Raw genomic sequence first — 13,741 nt, 5'->3', positions numbered from 1 at the left:
AGTGAAAGTCAAAATCCTTAAGGTGGCTCGTGAGGCCTTACAAGATTTGGCCCCTCATTATGTCATTGATTTCAACTCTTACATCTTCCTCTTCAGTCAAATCAGCCTCCTTACCTTGCATGCTGCTGCCCCGGGATCTTTGCATGGGCCGTTCCTTCTTTCTGGAATACTCTTTTCCTTACCTCCTTCAGATCTTGGCTCAAGTGTCACATCAGTGAGACTTCCAGGCCTCATATTGTAACCCCCCCACCCCATATTTTGTATTCCCTGCCCTGCTCTGTTTTCTTTATTGTACACATCAGTGTACTCTCTATCAGTGGCTCTCTCAAGGTGTGCTCCTAGAGCAGCAGCAGCAGCATAAACTTGATAAAAATGCAAACTCTTGTGCTCTCCTACCCTAGACCTTCTGAATCGGAAACTCTAGAGGTAGGGCCCAGCAATCTGTGTTTTAAGAAGCCCTCTAAGGGTTCTGAAGCAGGCTGAAGTCTGAGAACTACTACTATGTATTATATTTTGTAATTTTGCTTTCATCTGTATTTACCTCTCCCCCTTACCCCTGCCCCAACTTAAAAGTCAGCTCCGTGAGAGCAGGGGTTTCTGGTCTACAGTCCCAGTACTTAGAACTGGAAGTGGCACTTAGTAAGATCTTGGCAAATAGTTGTCAAATGAATTAATAAACATCTGACTATATAGTAAATTTAGATTAAAAGAATATTGAGCAATAGTTCAGTGACTCTTTAATGTTAGGAGTTTTCAGTGTGAGGTTTTCTTTTATCACAGATTTGGAAATCTGCAGATTCTTTGAAGATTCAACTAATCCTTCTGAAAACTTTGTAAAAAAATGGTGTGCATTGTTTCCTTAAATACTTGTAGCAACTGGAGTTGTGTTATTTTAATCTTCTCCCATAGAGATCATATTTTTAACATGTACAGATGGGCTATTGTGGCTTAATGGAGGCTTCTGATAGTAGGGCTGGTTGAGTGAAGATTTGTTTAAAAAAGATCACCTGCAGGTATATGAATATTGCATTGGAAATTTAGACTTATTAATATTTGATCTAAGTTGCTCGTGCCTGTCTCTGCAGATATGGCCGGCCAGGAGCCCTCGCTGACTTTAGAAGCTTGCCTTTGGCTTGGGAAACAATAATACCTGTATAATATACTTACCTGGTGCTCTCCTTACAGCAACTCTGTCAGTTCAGCACAATAGTTCCTTCAGATGAAGCATCTGAGGACTGCTGAGCAATTGTGGACTTGTTTAAGGTCATTCTGAAAGTCATAAAAGCATTTCACTCTCAAATCTCCTCAGACTTCACTTTCGCTTCTTGCCATTAGGTTTCACCCCTACCCCACCAATATACTTCTTAACTCTATGCCTTTTGACGGTTGAGGAGCGCCGGGGCTCAGTTCCTTCCGTTGTAAAGTAAGGAAGGTTGACAAGATGTTCTCCAAGGACCTATCTTGCATCAAAATGTTCAAATAACCCTTCATTAGCTGCAGTCACTTAAAGACATTCTCAGTACTATTTTAAAGAATTCAAATCAGAGGATTATCTTGGGCATAGAGAGGAGAGTAAGCCAAGCCTCTGTCCTGTGGCTGCTTTTACCAGAGCGTCTTTAAAAATAGTCCTCCCACCCCACATTGGGGATCCAGGGAAGAATGGATATGTGGTGTGGGAATTATCTGTGTTTTTCCTTTGTTCAGTGTAATTATCTTATTTAATAGAAAGTTGACTACTAGTGAACTCTTGAAAAAGCTGTCTCTTGGCCTGGAACCTTCAGCACAGCTGGGCTGGGACTCCTGCTCCAGCCTTCCCCTCTGTTGCTGCTCCAGGTGTGACCAGTGACTCTACTTCTTACTGAAAATTCACCTGCTTCGGGGCAAGGGTTCTGTAGCTCTGACATAGACGGGCAGATTATCTATGGTTTGACATTTTGTTCAACTGGTCCTCTCCTCTGCTGTGGCTAATTGACTGTATCAGTCAACTGAACTTTGAGCCAAATATAATTGGCATTGACCACCACTTATTCTTTTTGTCCCTTTTAAGCCTGTGGTGTCTTCATTGAGAGAATGGCTGAGGAATTGGGGAGGGAGTAGCAGCTTCTGTGTTTTTACCAGGAATCCTGTTGAATTTTTTTTTTTTTTTTTTTTTTTGAGACTGAGTCTCACTCTGTCGCCCAGGCTGGAGTGCAGTGGCATGATTTCGGCTCACTGCAACCTCCACCTCCTGGGTTCAAGCGATTCTCCTGCCTCAGCCTCACAAGTAGCTGGGACTATAGGCACGTGCCACCACCACACCTGGCTAATTTTTTGTATTTTTAGTAGAGATGGGGTTTCACCGTGTTAGCTAGGATGGTCTCGATCTCCTGACCTTGCAATCCGACTGCCTTGGCCTCCCCAAATGCTGGGATTACAGGCATGAGCCACCGTGCCTGGCCTGAATTTTTCTTTCTGTTTTTCTATCGTGAATTGATTTGATTCCTTGTAGAAGGTGCAAACGGTGTAGCCTATTTGAAGGAAACTGGTTGATGGCAATGTCAAGAGTCTACATATGAGACCCCAGTCATGGGAAGGCTTGCTTCTTTGTGTTTCTTTTATTTTAAAAGATGAAACTCTACCTTTATGGACTGTCTTATGATTTCTTCTTTTGTTGTCAGAAAAGGCTGTGAAACTGTCATTCTCTGATGTTTCAAAGAAGGTTATGACTACTGCTCCCTCATTAATAGATAGGGAAGATGGATTTGTCTAGAGCATTTGATAAGTGACTCTCTAGGGCCCAGACTCAGGAAATACTATAGGATTATGTTTTTTTGACTGTGAATGACTTGGACACCGTGCCATGGTTGGGGCCCATGGCATATAGAGCCAAACAAGGCCATTGAGCACCATTTGCTTTCAAGAAGGAATAAATAGAAATGAAAACCAGGATCCTGATGTGGGGTGAGGGGAAGGGATTGGGTGGGAGTGAGGGTGTCAGAAGAACCTCTTTGGTTCTACATGGTTCCTCTTGGGGTACCAGGTTCTCTCCCAAGCAAGATGGGTGGTGTGTCCCAATATGTAGTGGTGTGTGAATAACTGATTACTAATAGTAAAGTGCCAACATATTTATTGACTTGCTTAAAAGATAAGCAAATTCAAGGTTATCACTCTAATAATATGATATCAGGTTGGTGCAAAGGTAATGCGGTTATTGCCATTGCTTTTAATTTAAAACTGCAATTACCTTTGCACCAACCTGATATCACCCTTACACAATTCATTAGAGGTTTTCACAAATGAGAGAGAAAGGAGTAGTGCCACATAAATCTGTGCAAAGAATGTTTACCTATAGCCTCTCTCCCAGTACCATCACACCTGCAGTGAGCAACTGTTACTGATAAACTGTTAGTAAGTATTGTGATTATAAATTATTTTCATGCACTTAACAAAGATTTCATAAAAATCTGTGTATTCCCAAAGAGGTGTGTCATGTGTGTGAATTTATTCTACTGCACATATGAGACACAGTTGAGAATCGCTGGGTTAGACAATTCTGTGTGGGATATGATTTATGTTTTTAGAATTGCCCTTGGACTAACTGTGTCATAAGATACATGAACATGCACACTTAACTACTTTTTTCCTGCTACTCTTTCTCGACTGCCATGGTTCTCTTCATCTGAGAGGTGAAAGAGGAACCTGTGGAGTTGGCTGTGCGTTGAGATCTTCCAGTCCCACTGAATCACGCCATAGTGCCTGCTAGGAGGACAGTAATCTAGAGTAGTGCTTCTCTTCTTCGATGTGCGTTCAGTCAGCTGGGGATCTTGCTGCAATCCAGATTCTGATTCAGTAGGTCTAGAGTGGGACTCAAGATTCTGCATTTAAAGCCTCACAGGTAATGCTGGTCTGGTTTATGGACCCCACTTTGAATTACAAGGGTCTAGACTAGGATGTCGAACTTACTTCTGTTTCCTATTTTCCTGGAAGTGTGCTATTTTCTTTGTTGTAGGTTTATGTAAATATAGCCCCAGCAGCAACTACTGGCAAAAAAGCGAATTAGATTCTTCTTGCAGTATGTTTTCTTCCCCCTTGAGATGCCTCTGCATTTACTTATTTTAATTTGTGCTTCTGGCATGAAAAGCCATGCTTGATACTGGAGCTGTTTTAAAATCCAAAATTGCACTGTGTGCTAAACAGTTTTCTTGCTAATTTTTTACCAAGTCCTTTTGGGGATTGCAGTGACTTTGGCCTCTGATGCAATGGTTAACCCTTAGCAGTCAGGAAGTGTGAATCAGTGTGGCTAGACTGAGGAAAGGCAGGAGACTATAAGAGTTAAGAAGGCTTTGGGTACAAATAACAGAGTACTGGTCTGAAAGGAGATTAAGCAGCAGAAACGTGAATTATCTCACGTAGCAAGAAGTCTGGGCATTTGGTTTCAGAGTTGGTGCAGGGGGCCTAGAGATGTCACAGAGATCATGGACTCTTTCCTTCTTCCCCTTCTGCACTGCCAGTGGGGATTGGGCAGCACCTGCCAGCATGGGCTGTATCACTCCCATACATCACATCTTCATGGGCTGTCATCACTGCCAGCATCACCTCTTCACATGACCATTCTCAAACAGGAAGGAGAATGGGGAGCAAAGGAGCCCTGTAGGATGGTTCTTTTATTCAGGAGAAAAACTTCACTGCAAGGGCCTGTACTGTATTACCTTTGGATCTTACAGGTCAGGACTAGGGCAGAGCCACAGACCATTCACTGGTGAAAAAGAACCGTATGCCATTATTGGCTTAGATCAATAAGGTGAATCTCCCAAGGCCTGGCAAACAAAATCAAGATTCTGGTAGGAAAGAACAGGATATGGATGTTGGGTAGTCAGCCAACAGTGTGTGCTCCAAGAACTGATACTGAGAACTTATCATATTCTAAGCTCCTCATGGTAAAGCTTGAGGACCTGTTGCTCAAAGAAGGAAACGAGCAGGGAGTGTCATTGGGACTTAACATTCAGGCCTGTTCAATTTTAAAGCACCTCTTTGGAGCGGAAACATGGCTCCTTTGTATGCACTGTGTCTTCCCTTGCAGCCTGTCTTCTTTCTGTTAGTTTTAGGGATTATTGATGGCAGACTTACTAGAATCAGGATCCCACAGTATGCCTCTGAATAGGGGCCACATATGTTACATCACACACGTTGCTATCTGGCCTCTTTGGCCGTGGGTGTGCTGGAATACCACTATAATAATAGAAGGAAAACTACTCCTATGTGCAAAGTGGCATTATTTCAAGAAGGAAGCCAGCTCAGTGAGTGTGGGTGGCTGCTGCTCCAGGTCTTGTTGCATCTTGACTTGTCCTGCTGAGCTTTCTGCTCTGCTTCTTGCTCTGAGCTATGCTGTGTTCTGCTGAGCACAGCACAGGTGCCCAGAAGTGCAACGTCCACCTGAAAGACTTAAGTTATCCCTCTGCCTCCTTTGAGTCAGGACAGCAGAAAGCTTTCTCCTGCTTTGGATTGCAGGGTTTCCTAGTAGGTTGGAGGGAAGGGGTGGCCCTCCCAGTTTGCACTCAGAGTTGGCTTTCAGTGCCCAGAGGTCTGGTGACATTCTGATGATGGTCAGGCTCCAGGAAAAAAGTTGTGCCTATTTCCTCTATAAACAAAAAGAAAACAAACAGAAGAATTAGTATCCAAAGGCTGGATTTAATTATACATAAACATAAAGCAGAAATGGTGATTTGGTCAGTTAAAGGAGCAAAAGCACTTTGCTAAAGTATACCATAATTGAATAAGCATTGCAATCAGAAGGAAACAATACTAGAATCCTGTTGGCTTCCATATAAATGCCGAATTATGGCCTAGGATGAGCTTTCTTGTTATTCTCAAATGCCCTGGAGGGAGAAGGATTTTGACCAGAGAGTGCTATGATCAGAAACTGCACTTTAGGAAGATTAATCTGGATGTAGTAAGTAAGTCTGGATTGCAGTTGGAAGAGGCATGCCTCTGATTCTGTAACTGCTAACTGCTAAAGCCCTGACTTTCCCTGGTCTGTGTTTTTCTTCTTTCACCAAGAAAATCGGGTGAAAGGGCCCTGGGAATTAGCAGCAGAAGATGGTGCTTTTAGTGCTGAGTGCAGTATACTGGGCCCATTAGCATGTTTCTTGTATTTATGTTGTTTAGGTCATGTCACAGTCATTCTATTTTAGTTAATATATTCCCCCATGTTAGCTCTCACTGCAAGTCCAGGATTATGTCTAAATCAAAACTCTGTTAGCCTGTGGTATCTAAACCCACACCGTGCATGTACACAATTGTGCACACCCATGTGTACCGGGCATAAGTAGGTGCTGCACCACTGACACACATCCTAGTACAAAAATAATATGAAAATAAGGAAATACATGGTTAAAAAAAAAAGCTCTCTTTAGTCTGTTCCCAACAGAATTAAGAAAATATTTGCTTCTGTTTTCTACTCATTATACAATTTGCATAACTGAAGTCACAATGTACTTCTTTAATCATCCAACGTTGGTGGTATAACATTGTAAGGAAACCTGTGGGACTCGGGAAGGCCGGATGCTGGCAGCCCTGAAAATGTTCCCGGGTGTTTAGAAGAACATTTCAATTTTGTCAGTCAAGTCTTGAGAGTCTCTCATGAGAAAAAAACAACAACTGGGAATCAAACCAAATTATAAAGAGATAGGTTTTCATGATATAAATATGACATTTAGGATTAACCAGTGAACCTCAAACCAGTTTTTCTGTGTTGGGTAATCACAACTTGATCTTTACTCAGAGAAGAGCTTAGGAGTTGTGGAATCTTAACCCCATTATTGCATTTTGCATTTCCTTCTCAATAAAGAAAAATACACTGAACTTTCCAGAAGAGGAGACTAGGGCTAAGTGGTTGACTCCTTTCTGAAGGACTGTGAATTTTATTCAGACCTTCAATAACTTGCTGTGTGTTCCTTGGCAAGTCATCTAATCTTTTTATTCCTTCCTCTTTTCTTAATTCCAATATCTACTAAATCATCGTATTTTCTTAAGAATTGTTCTAATCCTCTCCATTTCCAACCTCTCTATTCATATACAGGCTCTGTTGATTTTGCTCCTGGGCTATGGTTGTGGTCTTCTCTGCTTCTAGTCTTTTTCCTTTCTTGAACATCCCTGCATGGTTACTTTTTCCAAATGTTGTTCTTCTCTAACGAGAGAGGGAACAACAGCTGTTAATTGAATCAGGTACAAATTCCCTTACCTGGTGCTCAGACTCTGTGGTTGGTTGGGCCCCTCAACAATCTCACCCAGTACTTCCCTGCTTTTAAAAATAATGGCCTCTGTGGAAAAGAAGCTGCTTGTAGGAAAGAACTCTCAGGGTCCCCTGAAGCTATGGGGGCTCCTATTGCTGCAGACTCCCACCCAGCCACTTAGACATCAGTGTCTCTTTTAACTCATTGTAGCTATATTTTAGGAAGCTCTGAACTCTCAAACATTGATCCCGTTACTCTCTGATCAAAGAGAGTCAATGTTGTTCATGCACAACTCAGGTTCCTTTTCAAAGAGAATAGCAGATACTGTAGAAGTTTGAGGTAGGTGAGGCTTGGGTACTCACCCACAGCTTCCCTTACAGGTTTTAGAGAAATCAACTTTCAGACCAAATTTTGCCCTTCATTAGCAAGCAAGCCCCTAAACAGTTCTCACAATTTGTTCTGTAAGCTCAAGGAAATCCCAGTTCTTTTTCCTCATAGGTGAATGAAAAATTCATTAGAGGCAGACATGCCAAGATTCCAGATGCAGTTTTTGTTTTATCCTTATACTTGCTATTAGGAATCCAACCATCCACAGAACTGGCTGGGGTATAGTCTACAGTTGGGCTGGACTGGATTGTTTTATTCTGTTCATGCAAGAGTAAGGAGTATATCTAAAATATTTTAGCCGCTCTCTGGTGCTAAGAACCTTTATTTTCAGCAGTGAAAGCCCATTTCTAACATGTATCATACCTCTCAACAGGTCGCTGTTTTCCCTAATAATAACCCCTTTGGACAGTCAGTCACCTGGCTTATGCTCATCTATATTTAGATTTGGATAATAGAAATACTTCCAGCAGCTGCCTCTGGCATCCTGAGTCGAGTGCTATCAGAACCCCCCCCAGCACTGGACATTCCTGGTTAGAATGCCAGCTGACCACCTAGGTTGTGGTATCACAAACATAATATCACATGCCATATGTTGAAGTATTTTAGGTACATTTTAGACATCATAACCACACAGTTGGCAGACTTTAGTTTTGCAGACTAAATTAGGCAGGAGAAATCGCTTTTCCAGTTTTTAAAAAATGAATTTGTTGCCAACTACAGTAAGAAAGGGAGCTTTCTCATAAAGATTCCAATGTTTGGCTTTTTTGGGAAAACTGGGATATCCAGCAATCCTGGGTCTACATTTCTCTAGGGCAACTTTCTTCTGGTGCCAAGCAGCAGGGGCCTGCCTTGGACCTTGGTGGGAGGGTGCTGACAGTGGGCTCCAGGGCTTCACACAGGGCCCAGCACTCCTAAAGTCTCCCGTCACAGAGACTAAGTATCAAGGGCCCTTGTCACTGAGACTGTAGCTATTGTTTTTCAGGACCCTCTTTTCTCCATTGTATTCCTGCCTGGCTGCTGTAGGTGTTTTGAGTTTTTGACCCTTGCAGCTGTCAGTTTTTCTTCCTGGCTCCACACTTGTGCTTTGCTCATGCCGTTTCTTTGTCTGGAATTTGTTTCCTGTTGGACTTGCTCATCCAAGTCTTCACCTCATCTTGAAGGTTGGCTCCAAGACCCACTTTGGAGATAGTCTTCTATGACCATTATGGTTATAGCTCCTCTGCTTCTACACAGACAATGTAGTATTTGATTTTATACATCTTATCCTACTTAGGTGGGAATATTCTTTTTTTTTTTTTTTTCTGAGACAGGGGCTCACTCTGTTGCCTAGACTGGAGTGCAGTGGCATGATCATGGCTTACTGCGTCCTCGACCTCCTGGGCTCAAGCGATTCTCCCATTTCATCCTCCTGAGTAGCTGAAATTACAGTTGCATGCCACTGCACCCACCTAATGAACTATCATGCCCGACAAATATTGTTAAAGTCAAGAAACATGTCTTCTCCTATTTTATCTCTGCCACTGTAAAATATTTATGCTTATCCCCTCAGCCTACTTGCCTTGCTTATGAAAAGGCAGTGAGTAGCTTATCGATCTACCTAACAGTTGTTATAAAGAATAGTCATACATGGTAAAAAAAAAATGAGTCTTATAAATATGTAAGTAATATAAAAATTGAGGCTCAGCATGGTGGCTCATGCTTATAATTCCAGCATGTTTGGAGGCTGAGACAGGAGGATTGCTTGAGCTCAAGAGTTTGAGAACAGCTTGGGCAACATAGACCCCATATCTACAAAAAATAAAAATAAATTAGATGGGCATGGTAGCACATGCCTGTAGTCATAGCTGCTTGGGAGGCTGAGGTAGGAGGATCGCTTGAGCATGGGAGGTTGAGGCTGCAGTGAGCCATGATCATGCCACTGTGTTCCACCTTGGGCGACAGAGCGAGACTCTATTTCAAAAAAATAAAATAAATAAATAAAAATAGGCCTAAATAAGAAGCCCAATAAGGCCCAGAAAGTTTAAGTCTCTTTCTGGAGTCATACAGTTGGGTAATAGTCTAGCCTTAGGCCTAATCACTGTTAACACTCAGATCTTGCCCATTAGTCCTGTGATGTTTCCTAGTAGATCTGCCACGCTCCAAATGAGATAACCATACCTGCAGATCCTCCTCAAGGCTTAGTAGCATTCACACATCAAAACAAGACCATGACCAATGTTACTGAAATCAAATTGCGCAAAGGTGATGAATGCACATCAAACTACTCACCAAGAGCCAGGGTGCCGGAGATGCTGTGTCATTAACAAGGTCATGCAGAAAGCCTTCTGCTGGTGCACCTGTTCAGCATGGAAGGTTGATGTACCTAGACGACAAAGCATCATGTGCAAGGGCAATGCTGGTGAGGCCAAGGAAGTGATGGGATCAGGGAATAAAAAGTAAGTCATTCAGTAGGCTGGAGCTTACTGTCTGAATCTGAGAGTAGTGATATAGGTTTACGTGTTATGCTGAAGGATTTTGACTTTTTCCTGAGGGGACAGGGAGCCTTGAAAGACTTTTTTTTTTTTTTGAGACAAAGTCTTGCTCTGTTGCCAGGCTGGAGTACAGTGGCATGATCTCAGCTCATTGCAACCTTCGCCTCCTGGGTTCGAGCGATTCCCCCGCCTCAGCCTCCAGAGTTGTTGGAACTACAGGCGCGTGCCACCAGGCCCAGCTGATTTTTTGTATTTTTTAGTAGAGATGGGGTTTCACCGTGTTGGCCTGGATGGTCTCGAACTCCTGACCTCGTGATCCACTTGCATTGGCCTCCCAAAGTGCTGGGGTTACAGGCATGAGCCACTGCTCCTGGCCTGAAAGACTTTTAAGGAGGGCTCAGGCCTGTGACATAGAAAGGCCTGGTTGCTGGAGCCTGGATCTGGGGAAAGAAGGGAGATGGGAACTTAGGAGGCTGCTGCAGAAATCTTGGCAAGAAGTAATGGTGAATTAAATGAAGGCAGTGGCTGTGGAGGAGCAAAGAAGTGGATGGATTCAGAAGGTCTTAGAGCCTTTTTGTTATTAGGATGACAGCATTATTTGTTGTTGTTGTTGTTTTTCTTAAAGCAGCTTTTACCCATATCCTGCAGTTATTCCTGGAGGCAGGGAGATGGACTGGCTAACTTTATGTGTAGCCTTTGATTCTGTGTTTCTGGAGAAATGTCTGTGGTTTTGTACCCAAGTGAATCTGGCTGCATTCCCTTTGGCTGTATAGATGTACCCCTTAGGAAACAAGGACAGCTTTTCACTGTTACAGCTCTGCCACCTTGTTCTAACTGTCATATGCAAGCTATCTCAATATAATATACCAATTTTTTGTTTATATAACATGAGCACACTATGTACTTTGCTCAAAATGTTCTGTTACTGAGTACATATAATCTATATACACATCAGCTGTACATAGGAGCAAATTGTATATTTATTCTGTAGTCATAGAGGGAGTAGATGTTAGGATTGGTGTTTTCTGCTCCTGAAATTTTTGTTCTGAGTTTTAAAGACATTTAACCATCTGTTTATGACTTTAAAGTGAGTGTTCAAAGTGGAGGCTCTGAATATATGAATCATGACAGATATATTGAAAGGGTATTGTCAATAATAAATGGCTACCATACATCTTTCTCAGCTGTTTTCTAACTTTTTAAAATGTGTAATGTAAGCAGGTAGTATTTTTAAGGAAGTGGAAATATATCTAATGTTAACTATGGATTTTTACCTGGATTATGTCTTTTAGGAAGAGACTTTAGGGTGCAGAGTTGCTTCAATTGCATTTAAAAGAATCAATTTTTCCTTAAAGCAGCTTTTACCTGTATCCTTAATTTATAGATGATATGTATTTATTTCATATTATATTATAAAATCATTTTAATAAAAATGAAATGTTGGATCCATCGTTGAACTTCTTTTTAGAAATATAAATTAAGTTGAAATTAGTAGCTTTAAAAGCTTTATCATATATATTTTTTCCAGCAGATATAGTGGATGCTTACAAATATTTTAATTCACCTAACTCTTCTCTAAGAGAAGGAATTGTATCTTCTCCCACCCACAGGAGACTGACTGGTTCCAGAGATTTCTTTTCACAAGACTTCAGTTTTCTGGCTGCAGTATAAGAATTAAAAGGGCTTTAGAGTTGAAACATATATGCATATTAAGTTATATAGCAGTTTAAACATATATACTTTTATTCAATATGAACATGAGAGTAGCAGTTGGAACAAAGACTCCATTTGTCAATTTTCATTCCTTTTATTTGTATTTGAAATCCTGTTGGGAGTATGAGTAAATTTAAATATAAATAAAATGCAACATCGAATGTATTTCTACTCAGGAAACCAGTTACAATGTTATTAAGTCACAATTACATAAACTAACCTTATAGGCTTACAGCAAATGCTAATACATTTTGACCTTGGTTTGTACTTGAGGGTGTTTTTTGGTAATTGCTGTCACCCTGACAGCCAACAAGGGGGACCAGCAAAGGAAAAGTATATGAGAGCGATTTGCAGGGGCTCAGACTGCACAGTGCGCCGTGGTGTTTTGATGTGTTGACTACCTGTTTTTATTACTACCCACCAGCTCGCTATCAAGCAGTCCTTGACCTGGCTATCATTGATAGGTACACTAGGCTTGAGTAATTGGTACTTTAACTTATCAACTACTTTTAACCATTGTGTAAAAATGAAAGCAAGAATAGTGTGTTAATAATTGCCAGGCATTCCCTTCTGTACTGTACATACAAATAGAATTTTTACACATGTGCCCTTATGTATATATAGGTTGAGTATCCCTAAATCAGAATATGTGAAATCTCAAATGTTCCAAATTCTGAAACTTTCTGAATGTGAGGTGACATTCAAAGGAAATGTTCACAGGTACATTTCAGATTTCTGGTTTTCGAATGAGGGGCACTTAACTAGTTTAGTATATAATGCAAGTATTTTAAAATGAGAAAAAATCCAAAATCTAAAACATTTCTGGTCGCAAGCATTTCCAGATGCTCAATCTGTACAGTATGCCTAATTAATTCATCTTCTTATAAAATTAACTTCTAGTATATAATGAGTTAAAGTTAAGAAAAATATTATTTATTTGTGCAATCCATTGCCTCTGTGCTTATGAAAATTGTCCAGAAAATCAATCTTTGCTGACTAAGCTTTTTTGCATATGGACAAACTCAGGCATGTTGGCCTTATATATCTTATCTTTATATACCTCAGCTAAAAGCTAAGACCCTTTATATTTAATTTGGTTTGCTAAGCTTTTGGACCGGCAGGCTTGTGGACCATTACCAGCGATGGTATTCTCCAAGGCGTAGGGGATAGCAGAGGGCAGGTCTTCCTTTTTTTTCCTGAGAGAGCACCGTAGACATGTTTGGAATAGTTCCTCACCACTGTACACACACTTTGTGTAAAGCTCACAAAGAAGAGACATGCTCAAAAAATCGCAATTTATAAGCAATAATATCTTACATAAAATAAAGCTGATTTTTTTTTCCCTTTCAGATTTTGGGGTAAGTGCATTCCTAGCAACAGGGGGTGATGTTACCCGAAATAAAGTAAGAAAAACATTCGTTGGCACCCCATGTTGGATGGCCCCTGAAGTCATGGAACAGGTAAAAAAACAAAAAAAAGTGACTTTTTGATGGACGTAGTACAATCGTACAGATCATTAATAAACTAACATTTCATTTGTATCTAGCATTTTAGTAGAATGCATCATGTAACTAAGATTTAATTCTCGATTGCTAGCTAATTAGCAAACTAACGTGAAAGTTATACATCAACAGCTGTGGATTTCTGACATGACATGGACTTGATGATGTGTAACATGCCTGCTGTATGATTGTGTTTTTTTCCTGCTTTCTTTCTTAGGTGAGAGGCTATGACTTCAAGGCTGACATGTGGAGTTTTGGAATAACTGCCATTGAATTAGCAACAGGAGCAGCGCCTTATCACAAATATCCTCCCATGAAAGTAATTACAATTGGAAATACTACGTTGGGGTTGAAATGTGATTGGACGGAATCTGTTTTCTAATTCTCTTCAACATCTTCATTCTTCTCTTAGACCCGAGGAGAATTAATGGAGGAACGCAGCCAAGTTGAACGTTGT

At 41.0% G+C, this 13,741-nt stretch overlaps 1 protein-coding gene across 1 annotated transcript in view; it reads left to right on the top strand.

Moving 5' to 3' along the window:
- STK39 (serine/threonine kinase 39) overlaps positions 1–13,741 on the top strand; it is a 293,318-nt gene that overhangs the window by 93,876 nt on the left and 185,701 nt on the right. Inside the window, exons 6-7 of the mRNA XM_004032736.5 lie at positions 13,133–13,242; positions 13,502–13,603. Of these exons, the coding sequence (XP_004032784.3) occupies positions 13,133–13,242; positions 13,502–13,603 (212 nt within the window). The remainder of the gene's footprint in view (positions 1–13,132; positions 13,243–13,501; positions 13,604–13,741) is intronic.

This window comes from Gorilla gorilla, chromosome 11 (assembly GCF_029281585.2).
Source record: "Gorilla gorilla gorilla isolate KB3781 chromosome 11, NHGRI_mGorGor1-v2.1_pri, whole genome shotgun sequence".
NCBI classification, from domain to species: Eukaryota; Metazoa; Chordata; class Mammalia; order Primates; family Hominidae; genus Gorilla; species Gorilla gorilla.
The sequence above is the reverse complement of the archived record's forward strand: the minus strand, read 5'-3'. Positions and strand labels throughout refer to the sequence as shown.